General features: G+C 41.1%; 1 protein-coding gene across 3 annotated transcripts; it reads left to right on the forward strand.

Moving 5' to 3' along the window:
• Nucleotides 1-876: 876 nt before the first annotated feature.
• On the forward strand, nt 877-21,391 carry LOC133789188 (G-type lectin S-receptor-like serine/threonine-protein kinase SD1-1). Of its 3 annotated transcripts, none has more exons than XR_009873508.1 (7): nt 877-1,834; nt 18,922-19,047; nt 19,651-19,820; nt 19,934-20,144; nt 20,232-20,469; nt 20,633-20,698; nt 20,773-20,830. XR_009873508.1 is itself a non-coding variant. In XM_062226949.1 (7 exons), the coding sequence occupies exons 1-7, from the start codon at nt 997-999 to the stop codon at nt 20,965-20,967; spliced, it is 1,866 nt and encodes a 621-aa protein (XP_062082933.1). In that variant the 5' UTR covers nt 879-996; the 3' UTR covers nt 20,968-21,391. The 3 variants fall into 3 exon arrangements, 2 of the variants coding, with proteins under 2 accessions (XP_062082933.1, XP_062082932.1); XM_062226949.1 differs by having other exon boundaries at nt 879-1,834; nt 20,611-20,698; nt 20,773-21,391; XM_062226948.1 differs by having other exon boundaries at nt 881-1,834; nt 20,548-20,698; nt 20,773-21,391.
• The last annotated feature ends 238 nt before the right edge of the window (nt 21,392-21,629 follow it).

Here is a 21,629-nt window from a genome sequence, read left to right on the forward strand (position 1 = left end):
AAAAATGATGACTTTTCGATGCAAAATCGATGGTATCGATGATGCCATTTCGATGCAAAATTGATGGTATTTCGATGCAAAATCGATGGTGTTTCGATGCTCTTGTGATGCAATCGTAAAAACTTATTTTTTGGCCAAAACGATGAATTTTCGATGCAAAATCGATGGTGTTTCGATGCCAAATCGATGGTATTTCGATGCAAAATCAATGGTGTATCGATGATGTAATTTCGATGCAAAATCGATGGTATTTCGATGCAAAATCGATAGTGTTTCGATGCTCATATGATGCAATCATAAAAACTTGTTTTTTGGCCAAAACGATGACTTTTCGATGCAAAATCGATGGTGCATCGATGATGTTTCAATTCAATCATGAAAACTTGATTTTGTCCAAAACGATACTTTTTCGATGCAATTTCGATGCTCTGCACTGAAATTTGACGAAAGCTTTGGAGGTTCATATTTTTTCACTCAATTGTCAGTTTCAGATGATTTCTTTTTTAATTTTGGTATTTTTTCAAAATCTATAAGATTAGAATGTTAGAGAGAGTGAGAGAATAAGATATATTAGAGAAAGAAAGTTTGGATTGAGAGAAAAAATGAATATATGACTATTAAGGGTATTTTTATCTAAAAAATTAAAATTATTATATATTTGAGATGATAATTTATATTAACATGTTAAAAGATTTTACTAAATTATCATTGACACATGTAAAATTAGTGAGACCCACAGTAGGACTAAGTCACAGAAAAAGCCAGATAATTAATATTCAACTAAAGAAAACTGCGAGCTCTTTATTATACAAGTCAACCTAATTTATTAGTCTCTTGTTTCTTAGAAATTTCCATCAAACCAATGAATAGTACTTCCCATATTTACGTTGAGAAGAAGAAAAGTAGTAGCAGAACATATTTGCTTTATTTTCAGAATCATCATCAAAACTCGATTCCCATCTTCATGAGAGCTCAACAAGGTTCTAGCAGCACACCATGGACCTTCTCTTGAAACCCCTTGTCCTTATCATCTTCTTGGTAGTCTGGTCCAATACTTTCCATTCATATCAGGGCCAACAATTACAAGAAGAAGATGATGATAAATTCGCAGCCTGCAGTGTTCCGTACGAGTGCAGCGGCCACATAAAAGAGCTTTATTTCCCGTTCTGGGGAGCCAACCGACCCAGCTACTGTGGCTACCCGGACTTCAAAGTTTCCTGTGACCCCCAAAACCGCTCTGTTTTCAAACTCAATGATATCGAGTACATCATATACAATATCAGTCACATGGCAGTAACAGCGGCGAGATTGGATCTGTTGGAGGGTCCTTGTTCTGGGAAAGTTAACTTTGCGAACGGCAGTTGGACTTTCCAATTATACGATGTTCCCATTTATTTCCCTCCAGAGATAGAAAATGTCACTTTGTTCTATGGTTGCCAAAATTCAGATAATTTGGAATGGTTCGGGGAGAACAAGTTTTCGTGCCCCGATCAAATTAGCGGGAGTAAAACTGTTTATTATGCGAACGATTCTTTGCTGGAAACTGTGAAGCCCGAACCCGGGGCGTCGGAGTGGGAGTCGTGTAAAATCTCTGGAGTTCTCGTGTACAAGGACGCTCTTAATGAAAGCCCGGCAAGCCTTGCCGGAGATGCAGGGCAGAGATTTGGTGATGCTTGGAAGAAAGGCTTTGAAGTAGTTTTTCCTGAACCCACCTTATGTAAAGGATGCATGGATTCTGACGGCAGATGTGGCTTCGACAAAAATGATAGTCAGAATTTTAGGTGCTTTTGTCCAAGGGGCTATAAACAACAAGCATCGTATTGTGAAAGTCCTGGTAAATCATACTCTTTCTTTTCTTTTTTAAATAATATATTAAGTTATGTGCTCGACAATAGGTCGAATCAAGATCCCTTATAAGATTAGTATGTATATATTAAGTTATGAATATTGGCAGGATACATTATCAGACCCAATAATATGATATTGGATCTTGATTCGTTAGAGTTCATAGCTGCTAATTGTTTAGTGATGCACACGAGGCGGAGAATTGGTGGGGAGTGCTCCCCCGTCTCCGTCTTATTTATATTTTTAATCACCGTCCCCGCTCTATTCTTGTTTATTCCCCGTCGGGGGCGGGGTGTGAAATCCCCTATTGGGGCAGGAAATCCCCACGGGAATCCATTTATTTTTAAAAAAAATTAAAATTAAAATTTTATAATAAAAATATTAAATTATATATAAATTAAAATATTGCACAATATTTATTATTTAAAATATAAACACTAGCCTAAATAAAATTTAAAATATTTAAAAAAAGTTATTACTATTCTACACTAACAAATAAAGAAAGATATAAAATACATATAAAATATTACAAAAATATATAAAATTTTAAACGGGCCCTGTCGGGGCGGGGAGTGATGTCTCCGCCCCCGCTCCATTTAACATTCGGGGATTAAAAATCATCTTCGCCTCGTTCTTCATTTAGATGGGGATTCCCCGCTCCATTAGGAGCGGGTCCCCACGAGGCCCGTCCCCATGGGGAAAATAAATCTATCGGCTAATTTAGTTAATTTGCGTGCTTAGTTTCATCAAAACCTTTATCTGTGATAATCCTAATCAACTTAATACCAATCGACTATGTTGTTCTTATGCAATGCCACATATATGATTGCATCACCATTAGGAAATGTAAATTATATATATATTTTTTAAATTAGTATCTCACCACATTCTCATATTTATTGATTCTCTGCATTGACAAAGCTTTTTCGAACTTACATATTGTTGATGCAACAAATTTTCTTTTCTATATTTGGAGGTATTGCTGACAATTCGGGTTTTCCGATCCCGTTCCGATGATGACGATTGCTTTTACAGTCGTTGATCCGTTGGGGGTACCTGCAAGAAAGACACTCCGATGCCTAAGTCAGATTTTTTCGATCCCCTTGTTTGAATAAGAATCTAATATTTATAGAACAGAAATGTGCAGTGGTTGATTGGCGGGGGAAAATAACTGAATTCCCCCCCAAGATGAGATGACTTTAAATCAAATACGCAGAGGTCAGAGGTGGTCTCGTAGCTTCTGTCTTCAGAGCCCCTATATATCAAAACGATCCGTTTTGATCATATCGCAAATGAGGAAAGACCTTTGGGCCGAATACCTTGGGCCCAACAGATGCCCCCCCCCCCCCCCCGGCCCAAGCTTCGAACGGATGAGGCACGCTTATTCACTCGAACCTCGGGCCGACTCTTCAATGCCAAAGTTTTTGCCCAAAGCCGTCATTCCCTGTTAACCGAGACTACTTGCAAGCGCACGATCACATAGACTCCTATCATTCGTCATTCGAAATTGAATGCAAGCTCAACTATCGAAAACTAGTCTTGATTTAGACATTTTGTTTCCCACTTAATTGGTTTGGTTCAAATACTCTCATTTCAAACCTTTTGAAATTCCATTTTAGCTTTCCAGAGAAGAACTAAGAGAGAAAAAAACCCTAAGACTGATTGTTCTCCCATTTTCACAGCAAATCTCCCAATTTTCCAGACCATGTCTTCTCGTTCATCCCCTGAGCCTGTGGATCGTGAAGGATACAAAGCCGCATACGAACGCATACGTAAGTCGTTTGATTTTCCAGACAATGTCACGGTTCGAATGCTCACGGATTCTGAACTAAAGGAATGGCGATTCAGAGATGTGGTTAAACCCAGCGAAATCGTCATGAGTTTGAGGCACATTGAATGGCTTCATTTTCCTCTCCCTGCTATGCTAGTGCAAATAATTTCAAACTCTGGAGCTCACATTTCTCAATTCCTCCCGAACGATATCCAATCCATAGTCGGGGCTCAGATGATTAGATCCCTTAGGAATGTCGAAATCCAATCAGATGACATTTATGCAAGCTTCACCAAATCGATTAATAAAGCAATAGAAGGCAAACCTTGAAAGACCTTATATCTTTCCCCCCAAAAAGACCAAACAATCTTTACTGACTTCGACAACTCTCATAGGAATTGGGACAAGTACTTCTTCGCAATCAGAGGTGCGTGGTATTCTGAATTTCTGCCACAAGAAATTTTCCTCTTGGCCAGGGTTTTCATCAAAGGTAAGTTCTACCATTGTTTTGCCCTCTTTCTCTTTTCGTGCAAGCATATTGCATTTAAATGATCGTCCATTAACCTAGTCCTATACATTGTTATTTTATTTCATGCACCAAATTTTGCATGGCCTCAGGTTAGTATGAGTTCTGAACGACAGAGCCTGTTGACGAAGAAAGGGCTTCTTCATGAGTCCAAAGAAAGCGCTATCAGTATCAAAGGCGTAATGAACCCTTACTGTATGCAGATCATGACTCGGCTCTGTTTCGTGGACCGAGCTGACCTTGGTGCTATGCGAGTCAGGACGCAGAGGGGCGACATGTCTCTTGCCAGAATCACAGCCACTTGCGTGAATCAGTTGCGAGTGTTTTTGAAACACCCCCCCCCCCCCCCTGGCTCCTTCAACCTTGACATTATCAAAGACCGAGTAAGAGAGGGCGTGCTCTGAGACTTTTGCCGCATGTGCCAAGCGTCAAGGGATCCCTGAAAATAAGAAGAGAGATGGCTCTGGTTTAACCCCTGCTGCAGAATCGTCACCTGATAAATCTGCTTTGACACGCAGGTCTTCTCGTATACACGGACAATCCTCTACGCCTTCTGACGTTCTGCAGATCCAACCTCTCCAACAGGTGCCTCTACCAAAGGACGCCCTGGGGAAGAGGAAGTCGCGAAAGGAATCTTCTGATGGAGACTTGGACGATGGGAAATGCATTTCCTCCAAGCTTCAGATCCCAAGAGGGTTTGCTTCTGCCGCTGGAGGCTCTTCTCTAACAATCCCTAAGCTTACTCCAGGGAAGCTACCAACTGGGCAAGCTCTGTCGTTGTGCAAGAAGCCTCGGGGGTCTGCCCCCGTTGGCTATTTACCTACATCATCCTCTTCTTCACCTGCGCTTGGATCCTCTTTGGAGGCAACCAACCTGCTGCGCATGTTGTGGCTTTGTCTCCTACATCGTCCAAGCCGTCTGAGGCAGCGATTATTACTGGTGTGCAAGGTGATCTGCCAGTTAAAGCGAGATCCCCTAGCGCCTGTGCAAGGTCATCAGAGGAATTGCCCTCTGCTTCTGCCCTGGCTGGGGGCTCTGATGTTGGTCACAGGCAAGGATCAGAGGGGAGATGCCTCTTCTGCCTCCCGTAAGAACCGTCTTTTGTAGGATGCTTTCGGGGGTGGTTTTGAATCTATAAACAGTCCTTCTCAGCCAGTTGGCGCAGGCCAGGTTGTTACTCCTGAGACTCTTTCCGTATGTCAAAAATCGGAGACTACCGAGGTCGCAGGTGATCGTACTTTATGTGTTGACGTTCATGCAACATCAGTTGCGACTTCTAATTCTCATTCAGGAGAGTTCATCATCGTATCCCCGAAGGGTACAAGTAATTTTGAGTCCCCTAGTGCTTTTCTGGAGCAACTAACGTCTTCTGCAGTGCAGCGCCAGTGTATCTACCGAGTGACTTGGGCAAAGGCGTTGGAGATGGGTTACTTGTACGCCCTTCCCTGCCGTATCTTTCTGGAGTGGGAACAATCGCATTGACATCTGATAGTGTTATGGTGTCAACGCTAGCGGGAGGTGGGGAGCCGGTTGCCCCCGTTGCTTCTGTTGCTGCGATAGCAGGAAGAGAAGAAAGTGACAGAGCGAGAGATGTGCCCGAATATGTACCCTCTGTGTCAACAGAGGTGATGGAGGAAATGCTATGCATAAGTAGACCTCATCATCCTGCGGAAGCAATCGAGTCGCTGAGTGGGCAAGGTGACTTGCTGCAACAAGTTTCGAACCATATATGGATGGTAAGTTGGTTGAAAACTATCATGGTTTTCAAATATGTAATATAGTGAATATCGTGTGGTACATGCCTCGTGTGATTGGTGATAAGTGTAATTAATGTTTTGCAGAGCTACGTATGTGCTTCTACTGCGAGAAGGGAGTATGCGGTGGTTGTGCAGAACAGCTCGAAGCTGGCAGAGCAGGTGGTCATGCTTGAAGAAGAGCGGGCAGGGAGGAGGATGGCGGAAGCAAACTGAAATGTGCTTGTGGAGGCCATCAAGAAGTTAGAAACGCAACTGGCAGAGGCAAAGGAGAAAGTGGTAGCCACAAAGGAGAAGCTAGTAAGTTCTGTTGGACTCGAGTTGGAACGTGACAAACTGAAAGCGGATCTATTGGCCATGACCAATAAATGGATGGAGAAGAGCCAATTCTGCGTACAACACGAAGCCCGGATGGAGAAGCTCGATGGCATGATAAATGATTTGCAGGAAGATGTAGTATCTTTGCAAACAGATAAGGAGATTTTGGAGAAAGAGAAGAAAGAGCTACATCAGAAGTTGGAGGTGCTGGAAATGGGCGTGGCAGATGTGCGAAAGCAGAAGCTGGAGGTGGAACTCTAGTTAGAAAAGAAGTTGAAGGAAAAAGAGGAGGTTGTCATGAAAACCGAGAGACAATTAAAAGAAATGGCTGAGGTATGCATTTTTTCTGTATTCATAGGTATAATGGCAATATGGTTGAGTAATATGTTGCATGTGTTGATGAAGTGATGGATTTATTTTGCAGAAGGCAGAAGAGGCGGCAGTGGAAGCCACGAGGCAGCGCATCCGAGATCGTGAGATCATCGAACGGAAGTTCGTGAGGATTGCTGAGGTGGACACTGCAAGATACCTGGATCTGGCACTGCGTAATAAGAAGTAGACCCCAGAGGAGAAATGAGCTAAACTAGAGATGTACTGTAAAATCATTGACGTGAAAGTGGGAGATTATAATGTCGATAAGTATCTGAATGAGCTCGGGGATCTTCAGATCATCTACCCAGCACATCATCTTGAAAAACTAAAGCTGCAAGGCGACGCTTTGGGCTCGGTTTATAATTCCAGTGGGGAACCAGTGGAAGAAGGTGAAGTGGCTGAGACTTCTGAACAGATGGTGATAGAGCCTACTCTAGTTGCAGAGGTTAGACCAGCTAGTGAAAGAGGTACCATAGAATGATCGACACACTTTTTTGTTTGTTTTTTGTTGATGCTTGTATATGCATTCTTTTGTCATCTTTGGCTGTTAATTTTTGGACGATTGTAGATGTAATTGTGCAAATTATCAATACAACGTGTATTTTGTTCTCGTTAGTTGTCCGGTTGTTAGTGGATGTGTTCTTCTCTGTACTATATTAATTTAAGGTATTGCAGCAGGTGAGATTCAGATGGCATATTCTGATAAGAGGCTTCATAGACCCTTTAGGCCATTGCGTGTGAGATATAGTAAAAGCCTGTACAAATGGTGGGAGAGAATGCCCAACTAAGTATTGTGTGAGCGATTTGGCTTAGTGTTGAGGTGATTGGTTGGTGCTGATGATATTTTTGTTGCAGGTGAACATCGTCAGTGGGTAAAGGTGCTGTTTTTTAGGCAATTTTTGATAACCCACAGTGGTTATATTCAACTTGGGCGTTGGATGAATTAATAAGAAGTGGTATTCCGTATTACATATCATGTGAGCGCTATGGATTAGGCCATCCGAAGCTAGAGAGTGCGATAGCAGAGTATACGCGTCGTATTGAATGGGATTAGATATTCCCAAGAGAACACTTGTATATAGTAGATAAAGTAATATTTTATATATAACTGGAATCGTTATTAATGTAACATAGTTTATAAATAACAGCTTCTGATTATTGCTATTATTGATTATCTGTGGGCTTCTAACTACATGATCTACAAAGTTTACATTGTTTTCGTGCATTTATGGTTAAGAGAGTCGAGTGCGTAGGTAGTCCCTTGCTTAACATCTATTGAACCGGATCGCAGTCATGAGAGTTTCGTACTTTGTAAAGCCTTCCTTGTTTTGCGTTGAACTTGCTTGCGTTTAGAGAGACATGTTGGTATCTTATTGGAACGAAATCGGCCCCTCGGGTGTACGAAAAAACAAGGTTGATGCTTTACCATTTGCCAGAGGGGGCGATGAGGTTCAGCTCGGACGCAGAAGACAGCATGCGAGGTTGGGTGCCGAGGCAGAGCTGGGAAAGGTAGAACCCTGGAACAGACGTCTTTCCAGTGCACCCATACCGAGGAGTATGTGTGAGGGCTTGCTTGGGTAGGCTCTTACTCCGACAGAGGCAATCGTCGTACAGGATGTGGGTGCGAATGCGGGAAAAGTTCCTCCTGGCCTTGGATTGCTAAACCAGTTAGTGTATACTGGGGTTGAACCCAAGGTGTGGCAACTTATGGTTCTACTGCGGTAGTCATGGCAGATTAAATTGCAGGGGGGAGCCCCTCTTATCAAGGTGAGAAGGCAGGGTAGTTGATGTAGTGTACTCTGGGTGGACAGCCAAATCCACATAGTCAGGCCAGATTAGACTGCGAAATGGCTGGCCTTAGCTCCCCAGTAGCTTAGTCAAGTCAGATTAGAATGCTTTTAGGTGAAACCCAAAGTTGTTTGGGCAGAATATCAAGCGTAATGGCAAAGGCAACAGGTCTATGTACGCAGATGGCATGCAGTGGCCTTACTACCACGATCCACCGAGGTTCGGCCCTGTGTCGCTCATATTGTGTCTTATCATGCGCTGTTTTTCGTATGTTGGTAAACATTCTCTTTTTTCTAAGGAGACCCTTAAGTGTAGGGAATGGCTATATTGGGATTAAAGGTTCATGTTGTATTGCGGTAGGATGTTTAAACGGATGGAAAACTCATAGCCACAAGTGTTTCGATGGTCACTTATTTATATTAGGAGTGGTAGGTGGTTTTAAGTGCACGTGAATAATGTTGCTTTTCATATGGGTAGGTAAGGATATATTAAAATATGTGTTTGGTAGTATCTCTCAGTGTGGAGCAAGTAAACTGATAGTTGTCACATGAGTGTCCTTGTTAGGTTGTTATAGTAAAGAATCCTTATGCAAAATTGTGTCAGCAAAAGCTGAGTGTGTAAAATATACTAAAATAATGTGAAAAGGAAAATTGTTGTATTACTTTTGAATTACATAGTACAACTATTAACAATAATATTGTTTCAAAGACATTGAATTCCAAGTACAAAGTACAATTTTCCCACTACGTACATTTTTAAAAGTATAAGACCCTCTGCCTAATACTTCCATGATTTCAAATGGCCCGTCCTAGTTTGGCTTTAACTTCTTTGTGTTGCTAGTGACTTTGGGCAGAACCCAGTTGCCCTTCTGAAACGTACGTGAGTGGACTCTTTTGTTGTAGTAGCGAATGGCAGCCTTTTGATAGTTTTATTGTCTTAATTGTGCTATTGTTCGCAATTCTTCCAGGAGGTCGAGGTTGTGCGTCAACTGTATGTTGTTTGTGGTCTGATAAGAAGCTATCTCTGTTCAAAGTGTAGGGAGACCCACCTCTGTCAGGATGATAACTTCTGTTCCATATACCATGGCGTAGGGAGATTCGCCCGTAGAGGACCTTTTTGTTGTCCTATATGCCCATAACACCTTGGTAACTCTTCTGCCCATGCTCCTTTTTTATCTTCCAAATTTTTCTTGATGTTGGCAAAAATGATTTTGTTAGAAGCTTCTGCTTGGCCATTGCCTTGTGGGTAAGTGACAGAGGCAAAACTCAGTTTTATCTTGTATGTGTCACACAGCTCCTGTACTTTGGCGTTTTGGAACTGGGTTCCGTTGTCAACAACTATCTCCCATGGTATCCCAAATTGACAGATGATTTGCTTCCACACGAAGTTCGTGGTGTCTGTTTTGCTGACCGTGACGTATGCCTCTGCTACAACCCATTTAGTGAAGTAATCGGTGGCCACTAGAGCGTACTGTTTTCCTCCAGCAGCTTTAGGCAGCTCCCCTACCACGTCCATAACTCATTTTACAAAAGGCCAAGGTGCAATGATGGAGTGTAAAGCTTGAGCGGGTTGATGGATGGTGGGTGCAAATGGCTGGCATTTGTCACATTTTCTGGCATAGTCACGTGCTACTGTCATCATGTATGGCCAGTAGTACCCTGCTGTAAGTGCTTTGTGTGCCAAACTTCGGCCCCCAGTGTGGTTTCCACATGCTCCCTTGTGTATTTCCTATAATAATTTTTTAGCTTCTGATGGACGCAAACACCAAAGATAGAGGCCCTCAAAGGATTTGCGGTATAACATTCCACGGATGATGGAATAGCATTAGGCTTGAAGACGCAGAAGTTTAGCGTCCTTTGGATGGGCTGGCAGTTCAGACGTAGACAAATAACGAATGATTGGATCCATCCAGCACTCAGGTTCTGGTGAGGTTGAGAAAACTTCCAGAACTTTTGGTGATTGGCTTGTGTATATGTCAAAGTGTTGAGGACATTCCCCTGCAGAGGCTAATTTGGCGAGGGCATCAGCCTTCTGATTTTGTTCCCTTGGTACTTGTACGAGTTCAAACTGGTGGAATTGTGACTGCAAGTCAGTTACCTTTTGTAATAGACTAGTCAGATGGGTGCCTTGGTGTCGAAATTTTTGACCACTTGTTCTATCATGAGCTTTGAATCCCCTCTGACTTTTAATCGTCTAATGCCCACGTCTCGTGCTAGTTCTAAGCCGTAAATCAGAGCCTCATACTCGGCCTCGTTATTCGTGGAAAATTGTTCTAACCGAATGGCTTCCTCAATTTTTAGCCCGGAAGGTGCTTCTAATATGACTCCAATACCGACTCCTTGGGAATTGGATGCTCTGTCCGTATGCATTGTCCATACCCATTCAGCTTCTGATTCCAGCAGTTCAGGCAAGGTATCTGGGGGTAAAAGACTGTATTTCAACTAGGAAGTCAGCAAGTACTTGGCCTTTTTTTGTTTTTCGTGGCAAGAATCGTATATCATACGTCCCGAGTTCAATTGCCCACTTGGATAATCTACCAGAGAGATCGGGTTTATTCAACACTTGCTTCAGTGGATAATCCGTCTATACATTGATGGTGGGCTTTCAAAATACTGTCGTAGCTTCTTTTTCGCTGTAACGAGTGCAAGCGCCAATTTTTCCATCATGCTGTAGCGGGTTTCAGTGTCTAGTAGCATCTTACTGCAGTAGAACACTAGCTTCTGTCAGCTCGCGTCTTCTCGAAAGAGCACAGAACTCACGGCAAAGTGCAAGACAGACAGGTACAGGAACAGGTCTTCGTTGGGGATGGGAGAACTCAGTACAGGAGGAGAGCTTAGATAGGCTTTCAGTTCTTCGAGCGCTTTATTTTGTTTTGTCCCCCAGGTGGTGTTGGTAGACTTCTTGATGCATTGTAGGAAGGGCTGACAACAATCGGACATGCGTGATATGAACCGACTTAATGCTACAATTTTGCCTGTCAGAGCCTGGATGTCACAGACGGTTCTGGGTTCCTTGACCTCAGAAAGTGATGCAATCTGGGTTGGATTGGCCTCGATGCCTCTCTAGCTGACCACATATCCTAGGAACTGTCCAGAGGACACCCCAAAGGCACACTTAGTTGGATTTAGTTTCATTTTGTAAATGTCGAGGATGTCGAAGCATTCGGTTAAATCGTCCACATGTGAAGTGCTTTGTCGAGATTTGATGACCATGTCATCAATATATACTTCCATGTTCCTCCCAAGCAATGAGGAAAGCAGTTTGTGCATTAGCCTTTGGTATGTCGCTCCTGCATTCTTTAACCCGAAGGGCATAACTTTGTAATAGTACAAGCCACCTTCTGTTATGAAAGATGTATGGATTCGATCTTCGGATCTCATTGGGATTTGATTGTATCCTGAGTAGGCATCGAGGAAGCTCATTCTTTCGAAACCTGCCGTGGCGTCTATCATCTGATCAATCTTCGGTAGAGGGTAGCTATCCTTAGGGCATGCTTTGTTTAAGTTGGTGTAGTCTATGCATACTCTCTTTTTTTCGTTTTTCTTTGGGACCACTACAGGGTTGGCTAACCAACTAGGATACAGGCATTCTTCGATCTCTCCTATGCTCAGAAGCCGTTGTACCTCTTCTTGGATGACCTGGTTGATTTTAGAAGCAAACCTCCTCTGCCTCTGCTTGACGGGTGGGAAGCTGTTTGATATGTTGAGGCTATGACTCATGACAGAGGGGTCTATTCCTGGTATGTCATGTGGAGACCAGGCGAAGGTTCCAACTCTGGTTTTGAGAAATTGTACTAGGGTCTGCTTTTCTTTTTTAGGGAGTTTAGTACTTACCGGCACTATTTTGGATGGTTCAGCATCGTCTATACAGATTTCCTCTAGATCATCGAGGGTGGTATGGGGCTTTTCGCGATCTTCCTCTAGATCGATGCCCTTGAGACATGCTGGTAAGTCACGCTGTGATTGCTATTTGTTAGGATTGTCATCAGGAGGGGATGTGCCAGAATTATTTATCTCTTTCAGGGTAAGGAAGCATTTCTTAGCTTGCTACTGGCATCCTTTTATGTCGATGGTATAGCGTCCATTGGGTGAGTGGCACCGCATCACTTGATGCAAAGTTGAGACCACTCCCTGCATTCTGTGGATCTAACTTCTTCTCATGATGGCGTTGTAGCTTGCGATGGAGTCCACGATGAGGAAGTCTACAGGCAAGGTGTGTTCTGTGGCTACCACGGTTAATCGAACAACGCCCTTCGAGTATACCCTCTGACTGTTAAATCCTAAAATTGGTGCAGTAAAGGTCTGGATCCGATTTTCTTCGAGTCCCATCTTCTGGAAGGCTTCCCAGAAAAGAATGTCAACCCCACTGCCCCCATCGATTAAAACTCTTCCCAGCTGGCAATGGTCAACCTGTAGTGAAATGACTAGAGGGTCATCATGGGGCAGGTGCACTCCCTGCAAGTCGTCTTCGGTGATGGTGATTGTAGAGGTTGGATAACGTCTGTCCTCTGAAGTGACAAGGTTGACTGTGTGGCCTAGTGATCTGTATCATTTCACCCGTTCCTCCATCCTCCTATGAATTTTGGTTGCCTGCTCTTGTTCCTCAGTGAGCTCCACGATCCCGTGTATCATGGGTATTTGCTTGAGAGGTTCTTGTGAGCTTGTAGTGGCCGTATGCAGGGAGTCTGCTGCTTGTGGTGTTGGGGCAGAAGCAGTGTTGGGTTGTGAAGTACTGGGTCTGCTCGTCCCTTTAATATACTGGGTTAACCATCCACTTCTCATGAGGGCCTGGATCTGGTTGTGGAGGTTGTGGCATTCGGCGACTGTATGGCCATGATCCTTGTGGAAGGGGCAGTACCTGTTTTTATCTCTTCTGTCCGGAGGAGTGGTAATCTTGTACGACTCACACCAGATAGGCCTGTCTTTATTCTCTTCATAAATGACTTCCTGAGGGACAGTGTATTCGAAGGAAGGTTATCGTGGTGATTCTCGATTCTGTCTTGGCCTTTTTCCTTCTTTCACGTGATCCATTTCCTGTCTCTTCCTCTTGTCGTCCCTTGCAGGCGGGGGAGGAGGGTTATTTGCTGGTGGAGCGGAGATAAGTACGGATTTCTTCTGTGCACGCTCTCGAAATTCCAAGACCCTGAAGACACTCTCGGCACGAATCTGAATCTCAGCCATGTCATAAGGTGGTGTCATGGTGAGGTTTTCGTGTAAGAGAGATCCCACCTGTAAGCTTTTGACGAAGAGGTTAGCCGCAGTAACTAGGTCGACGTCGTGGATCGGATGTATGAGGTCAATGAAATGCTGCAGGTATGATTTTGGATGTTCATTTTCCCCTTGCTCGATTCGATAAAGATCTGCCATAGTTCTTGGTGCTTGCGGTTAGCATTATACTGTTGGAGAAAAGCTCTGTGGAGATCACCAAAACTGTTGACAGAACCTGGTTTCAACTGCCTGAACCAAAGCAGGGCTGGCCCAGAGAAAGTCGTGGAAAAGACTTTGCACTATATGGCTTCATTGTTGGCTTCTAGGGCCATCTTCTGTTGAAATTGGAACAAGTGGTTGAGCGGGTCTCCCTTTCCATTTAACGCAGGTAGAGGAGGGATTACGAAGTCTCGTGGTTTGGGCTCGTTCTGAATCCACTCTGCAAAGGGCGACCTCTCCGTGGCCCTTGACACGAAATCCATGTGCTCAGGGTGTGAGTGGACCTTCCATCCGAAAACTTCTGTAACATTTTTCGCATCATCTCTTCTTTCCAGTAGTCCAAGAAACGGATGGAGGGGGTATGATCCTCAACAGGTGAGGCTTGTGTGGCCCGTTGTGGGGTCTACTAGGGCCCATCTTCGGAGACTGGTTGGGTAGTTCTTGTGGGCTCTGCACCGACTCGCGTAAGTGTCTCACGATGTTTCGTCCTCTTCTTCTCACCTCCTTGGTGAAGACGGGTCAGGGAGGATGGTAGGGGACCCTGGGATTGCTAAGGTTGGGATTGTTGTTGTCTTGGGTTCTGCGCGTAGCTTCGTTGGACTTTTGTAACTCGGCGATCTCAGCTTCGAGCCTTGCCTGGGCTTCGGTCAACGTTTTAATGGCTTCATCGGATCTCTGTTGGCTGGCCTCCAGTAGGCGACACATCCTGTCAATTTGGTCGCTTACATCCGCTGGTGAGACAACCTGGGCGATGGAACTTGACACTCCATTGCCCTTTGGTGGCATGGCTCCAAGGTTCGAGTGGATTTTGGTTGCAAGGAAAGAGTTCTTGATTCGACGATGTGGCTAAAAAGGAAACTTCGTTTCCCACAGACGGCACCAATTTGTTGATGCAACAAATTTGCCTTTCTATATTTGGAGGTATTGCCGACGATAATTGGTTTTCTGATCCCGTTCTGATGATGACGATCGCTTTTACAGTCGTTGATCCGTCGGGAGTACCTGCAAGAAAGACACTCCGATGCCTAAGTCAGATTTTTTCGATCCCCTGTTTGAATAAGAATCTAATATTTATAGAACAGAAATGTGCAGTGGTTAGTTGGTTCAACTGAACCCTTGATTGGCAGGGGAAAATAACTGAATTTCCCCCCAAGATGAGATGACTTTAAATCAAATACGTAGAGGCCAGAGGTGCAAACTGCCTCTGAACCGTAGCTTCTGTCTTCGGAGCCTTTATAGATCAAAACGATCCGTTTTGATCATATCGCAAATGAGGAAAGGCCTTTGAGCCAAATACCTTGGACCCAACACATATATGTTGTTATATTAAGTTTCTGACAATATATATCATTGTTTGCTTAAACTTTCTTGAACAAAATTTACTTTGGTTAGATATAGGAATAGAATATTGTCAAAATCATTGATGTTTTGGGAAGTGGACAACATTTATTAGTGATCTTTGAAAGATTAGAAAAACCTCGCTTAGGTTCTTCTAACTTTGGTTAACGTTTTTAGATCAAAATTGGCTCTAGGTTTAAATTATTCGGTCCATTTGACATTATAAACCCTTTAATAAATCAATCTAATCCAAGAAAAATACTAGAATAATAAAAGGTAGTTTTAGTCTCGAGGTAAAGCTTATAATCCCAAATCATTGTTCATAAATATATCATATTGTAGGTGCAAATTTTTTATATAAAAATATAAAACTTCCATTATTTGAAGATAGCTTCCCTTAGGTTAAAGTCTTGTTCCCAACCTATTCAACACCATTTAAAATGTTGAACGACATATTTATGCTTGAATTAGAAGGAATCATAGTTTGGGGTCCACTTGAAGTTTTGAAATTTGGAGATAGCTAAAGTGATAATATCTTTGCTTTTGCTTCAACCATTCCTTATGTGTTGTATTTATATTTCTTTTCAAACTCAATCATAAATGCAAGTAAAACAAAGCCAAAAAACCAAGTATAGTTAACAAAATTGCTAGCAATATCAAGAAACATCTAAAAAAATTTATTGTGTGCTTTCTTTCAATTTTGTGTTTTCTTGTACTCTGTTTTCCTTTATTTTTCCTATCCTCCAAATGCACATCCTCAAACTCGACAACCATTTCCACATATGCATCTTCATCATTATTTTCATCTTTTGTGAGACGCATACTCTTTCCCTAGACCAACAATTTGAGGCCTGCGCACCTCAAACATGCGGAAATGGACCAAACATTAGTTACCCTTTCTGGATTTCTCATCAACAAGAGTCTTTTTGTTCAAAATATAAAATAAATACATAAAAGCTACTCTAAGAGATAAAAAGATGGAGAGAAAATAGAGATATGGAAGAAGTGGTGTAAGAGAAAGTCCTTGAAATAGTGAAATGAGGCTCCTATTTATAGGACGGATGGGGACTAAAATATAAAATAAAATTACATTGGGGGCTACAAACAAGGATTAAAATGTAATAAAACAAGAAATAATTAAAAATAATAAAAATGGCAATTTTGATGTACTTGTCCCTTTTCTTGGTAACTTGCATGTTAGAGTTGGGGATTTGGTGCAATGGAAACAAGGTGACAAGTTGAGCTTGGATATTGTGCACATTTGAAAATGGTCTTGAGCTTGATGTGTATTGTTGCTACTGCATGCCTGGCCCAAGTGGGAGACAACTTTGGAGAAAAGCGGCTGGACAGAAGAGCTCTTAGGCCGAAGAGGTTGCAGGTGGTGTGATGGGCTTGGGAGCAGCTGGAGGCGTCGAACCTAGGTGGAGGCTTGAGGGGCTGCAGCTGGACCATGGGCCTCAAAAGAAAGGAAGGCCCAGGTGAGCAGCAGGAGGGCGGCAAGCGTAGGCCTGCTGGGGAGAGAAGGAAGCATGTAGAGGAGGTCATACCTGAAGTGCTAGTAGGGCGCTGACCTACCGAAGAAGTGGCAGACATGGCATGTGTCTGCATGCTAAGAAACTTCTGAAATTGTTCTGAGAGGGCAGCAAGAGCAGGATTGGAAGATGAGGCACCAAAATCATATGAGTCAGATGGAGGTACAGTAGCAGCGACATTAAATTGCAGAGGACGGTATGGTCGATGTAACGCTCCCACATCACTATGGTTGCTTCCTGGAATGACGACTAGCCCTACAAGCCAACACGAGTCTTTCCAGCATGCTTTGTCCTCACTCGCACACTTCCTAGGAAAAATTCTCAGGAGGTCACCCATCTTGAGATTACTCCAGGTCAAGCACGCTTAACTTTGGAGTTCTCAAGTGATGGGCTACCGAAAAGAAGAGGCATCTTGTTGATATAGGTAGTACCCATCAATCCTTTTAAGTCCTCTTCAACTGTGTAGTCCCATACATACACAGTCTTAGAATCATCACATTTGACCTTCCCTAGGCGATGTGGGATTGCACAGCTTTACCTGGTCTTTCCCCCTACGGATCACGAGATACTGACTGTCTTTTTCCCAGGAAGCGTGCGAGTGAGGACAAAGCACGTTGGAAAGACTCGTGTAGGTTTTTAGGGCTAGACGTCATTCCAGAAAGCAGCCATAGTGACGTGGGGCGTTACAGTCGAGATTGTGGGTGGTTGCCAAGTGTGGTTGGCTACTATAATGAGACAGTTGATTACTGAATTGTGGTTGGTTAGCATGATGAGGTGGTTTGGACTGATTTCTCTGCTGATGTGGTGCACGATTCACTAGTTTAGGACACTGAGCCTTTCAGTGACCATTTTGTTTATAAAAACTACATTTATCAACCCCAACCTTTGTGTGAGGTTTATTCTCATGGTAAGAAAAAGGTCTAAGAGGAACTGCCAAAACAAAAGGACTAGGTACAGGGAGGATGCCTTTTCCTGCTTGAGACTTGAGATGAATTTCATCAGCCAACAACTCACTGACTACTAAATCAACCGAAGGAAGTGGAGTACGATGCAAAATAGAGCCACGCAGCCCCTCAAAGTCATCACGAAGTGCCATTAAAAGTTGAACCAGACGTTGCTCCTCCCTACGAGCAATGTAAGGTGCAAAAGCTCGTAGTTCTTCAGATTCGGTAAGAGCTGAATGATCCCAAAGATTTGTCATAACTGAATAGAACTCTTGAATACTCATATATTTTTGTTCAATAGCTCTAATATATGATTCTAACTGATATTGTTTTGCAAGTTAAACTGTGTATACAATCTTGCAAGATGATCCCAAACTTCTTTTGCTGTTTCATACTTAGCTAATTAGGTACCTGTCGAGTGTTCCACAGAGTTGTTTATCCAAGTGATAATTTTTTAATTATCCACTTCCCCATTTTCTAGTAAAGTTGCATAATCTGCTTTGTCATTTGTAGGTTTAATCACAGTTCCAGAAACATAACCCCACATATTTTTCCCTTTCAAATTTTTTTTCATCACATAGTTCCAATAAGAGTAATTCTTCCATCTTACCTCACGCTATTTGACTGAAGGGAATCATCTCTAATACTAGCCATTATAGACACAAAACAAACTTCCAACAACCAACTCAATCAAAAAATTCCCAAATTTTACAATCTGACAAAACCCTAAAATTGCAGACGAACACAAAAAATCACATACCAGGCTATTGTAATGGTGCTCCGACCCAAATTGCTGCAAAGTGAAGAAGACCCAAGCTGCCAGAAAGCTATGGTTACGCTTAGGAAATTCAACTCTATAAACCATTCTCTGATACCATGATAATTATGCAAAATATTACACAATCTATAGAACTCAAAATAGAAATAAAAAAGACAAAGAGATGAAGAGAGAAATAGTATATTGCAAAAGAAGAGCAAAATGTTCTTATGCAAAAAAAAACAGCAAAGCCTTATAAAAGGCAAAATATAATAAAATAACATAAAAGACTAAAATAACCTTAAGATAACATTTCTAGCACTCAAATATCAGAGGAAATGGCAGTAGCTGCCTCATCTGGTTCGGAGATCTGCTTGATATTGGACAATTTTATTACAGCCAACAAGATTTATAAATTCGAATGTTAGCTTCAAAAATAGGTATAGACCATAGATTCAACTTCAAATATATTATGTTTTTATTATGACTAGTATGTTTTGTATGGATTTTTTACTATTTGAGTAATGATTTCTTTTCTCTGTTCCAAAAGCAAGAACTGACCGTAAGGCTAAGGTGGAGAGAGCAATTAAAATGATAGCTATCCTACTCGTTGTTGGATTAGCTGGTGTGTTGATTTTAATTGGCTTTTACATTCACAGGAGGAGATACATTAATGGTAAATATTTTTTTTTTAATGCAATATGTTACAGAGTAGGGCTTATTATGTGTATGGTACAAAATTCAAATGCATAAGAAACTGAATAGAACTTGAAGATAATGAGTTTGAAGACACTTAGCTGATGTCTGGTTCGGGTAATAGAATGAAATGAAATGGAAATGAATCAATTTTCATTCCGGTTGCATTTTAGAGTATTGGAATGTCATTCCAATGGAATGGTTTTTCCACCATTTTGGTAGAATGACTATTCCATTTGAAAATAGAAGGAAAGACCATTCCAATTTAATATTGAAAAAAATTAATAATTTTTTTATCATTTTTTTATTTATATTAATCTTTATTTCATTCCATTCCTATTTATTTTCTCATTCTCATTACTATTTTCCTCTATTTTCTTTACCACCAACCAAACGACATCTTATAGAGTAGAGCTTATTATGTGTATGGTATCTTTTGGAAGGAAAAATCTTGTTTATTAATTGCACCAACTATTTGCTTGCTTTCATCCCTACCCAATCACTCACAAGTAAAGCTTACATATTTTTTACTTGGTTGCTTTCTATTATATATATATATATATATATTGGAAAAAAAAAACAGACAGAAATGTAATTATTAGTACTACCACTAATAATTTTTTCAAGAGAAACGAAAGCGAAGATGAAGACTTGGAGCTTCCATTGTTCGATCTACATACTATTAACACTGCCACTAATAATTTTTCTGAAAGCAACAAGCTTGGAGAGGGTGGTTTTGGACCTGTATACAAAGTAAGTTCTCCCTCATTTACCTGCTTCAGAACATTCTCTATTATTTATACCAAACATGGAGAGGTAGTTAAAGATTGACACAAGTAAAGAATTTTTTCGTTGTGGTATATTAGGGTGTGCTGGAAGGAGGACAAGAAATTGCTGTGAAGAGGCTATCAATGTGGTCTAGACAAGGAATTAGTGAAATCAAAAATGAAATTAAACTAATTGCTAAGCTTCAACATCGGAATTTGATAAAAGTAAGTGGTTATTGCATTCATAGTGAAGAGAAGCTATTGATTTATGAGTACATGCCCAACAAAAGCCTTGACTATTTCATATTTGGTAACAATTTTCTCACCTTCTTTAATACATGTGATGTTCTATATGATTTGCCAATTTTGTTGTTAAAGAAGAAACCAACATTTGCAGATGAAAGGCAAAGCATGTTGTTGGAATGGCATAAGCATTTCCAAATTGTAAATGGAATTGCTAAAGGGATTCTCTATCTACATCACGATTCTAGGTTGAGAATTATACATCGAGATCTGAAAGCTAGTAATGTGTTACTTGATAAAGAGATGAATCCTAAAATTTCAGATTTTGGCTTAGCTAAAAGTTTTGGTGGAGATCAAATGGAAGGAAACACAAACAAAGTAGTAGGAACTTAGTAAGTCATCTTTAAAAACCTCTTTTAGTAACTTTAATATAATTATTTGTATTAATTAATAATATTATGCAAATGTAGTGGTTATATGGCGCCAGAATATGCTTTCAATGGCTTATTCTCAATAAAATCTGATGTATTTAGCTTTGGCGTATTGATGCTAGAGATAGTAAGTGGAAAGAAAAGCAAAAGCTTCGACGATGAAAATAGCGGTCTTAATCTTATTGGATTGGTAAGTGTACGTACAAAAAAAAATTCTTAAATGTTGCATTTAGAGCGACACTAAAGTCTTTTCTTATTTCTTAGGCATGGACTTTGATGAATGAAGGCAATGCATTTAAGCTTATTGACAAGTGCTTGTTAAGAGATCCACACAACAACATGGAAGAAGCATTGCACTGCATCCACATTGGTCTCTTATGTGTGCAACAAAAGCCTACTGATAGGCCTGATATGTCTTATGTTATTCTAATGTTGAGTGGTGAGAGAGTGTTGCCTTAGCCCAAGCTACCGGGCTATTTTATTAACGCAGATTTGGGGGAAAGAGATCAGTTCTTCTCTGTTAAGCCCTCATCATGTAATACAAGCATAACAACTGTCGAGGCACGATGAGAATTCATACAACAAATTAGAGTTTGCCATGTAATTTTTGAGACCTTTTAATTATTACAATTTTTTATTATTTGGTTCATAGTTGTAATGATCATTGGTATTATTAGTCTATGTAGTATATGAATCTAAGCCAGAATTTTTTAGGTAGTTCTTGAATTCCTAGAATATGTTCTTGGACATTTTTTGGATTGAGAAATTTATTATAAGCCATTTGCCTAGTGGTGAGGCAACATAGCATAAGAAACTTATACATCTTGTTTAATATCAATCTGTCTCATTTTGAAGTTGAAATAACACCCTTTTATCAGGAACATATTTGTTTGATATAACAAAGAAATAAGCATTGATTTCATAATATATATATATATATATATATGATGGATTGTATACTAGAATACCAGCTATTTGTTTATTATCTTAGTTTTTCTTTTGAAATACAAATGTATGTTTTTTGCAGATAAGTTTGGGATCTAGATACAAATCTTGAAAGAGATGTATAACTTCATAAAAATGTAAGAAAATTTGATATAGTTTTTTGCAAGAGAAGATTT

Source organism: Humulus lupulus, chromosome 7, assembly GCF_963169125.1.
Source record: "Humulus lupulus chromosome 7, drHumLupu1.1, whole genome shotgun sequence".
NCBI lineage: Eukaryota > Viridiplantae > Streptophyta > Magnoliopsida > Rosales > Cannabaceae > Humulus > Humulus lupulus.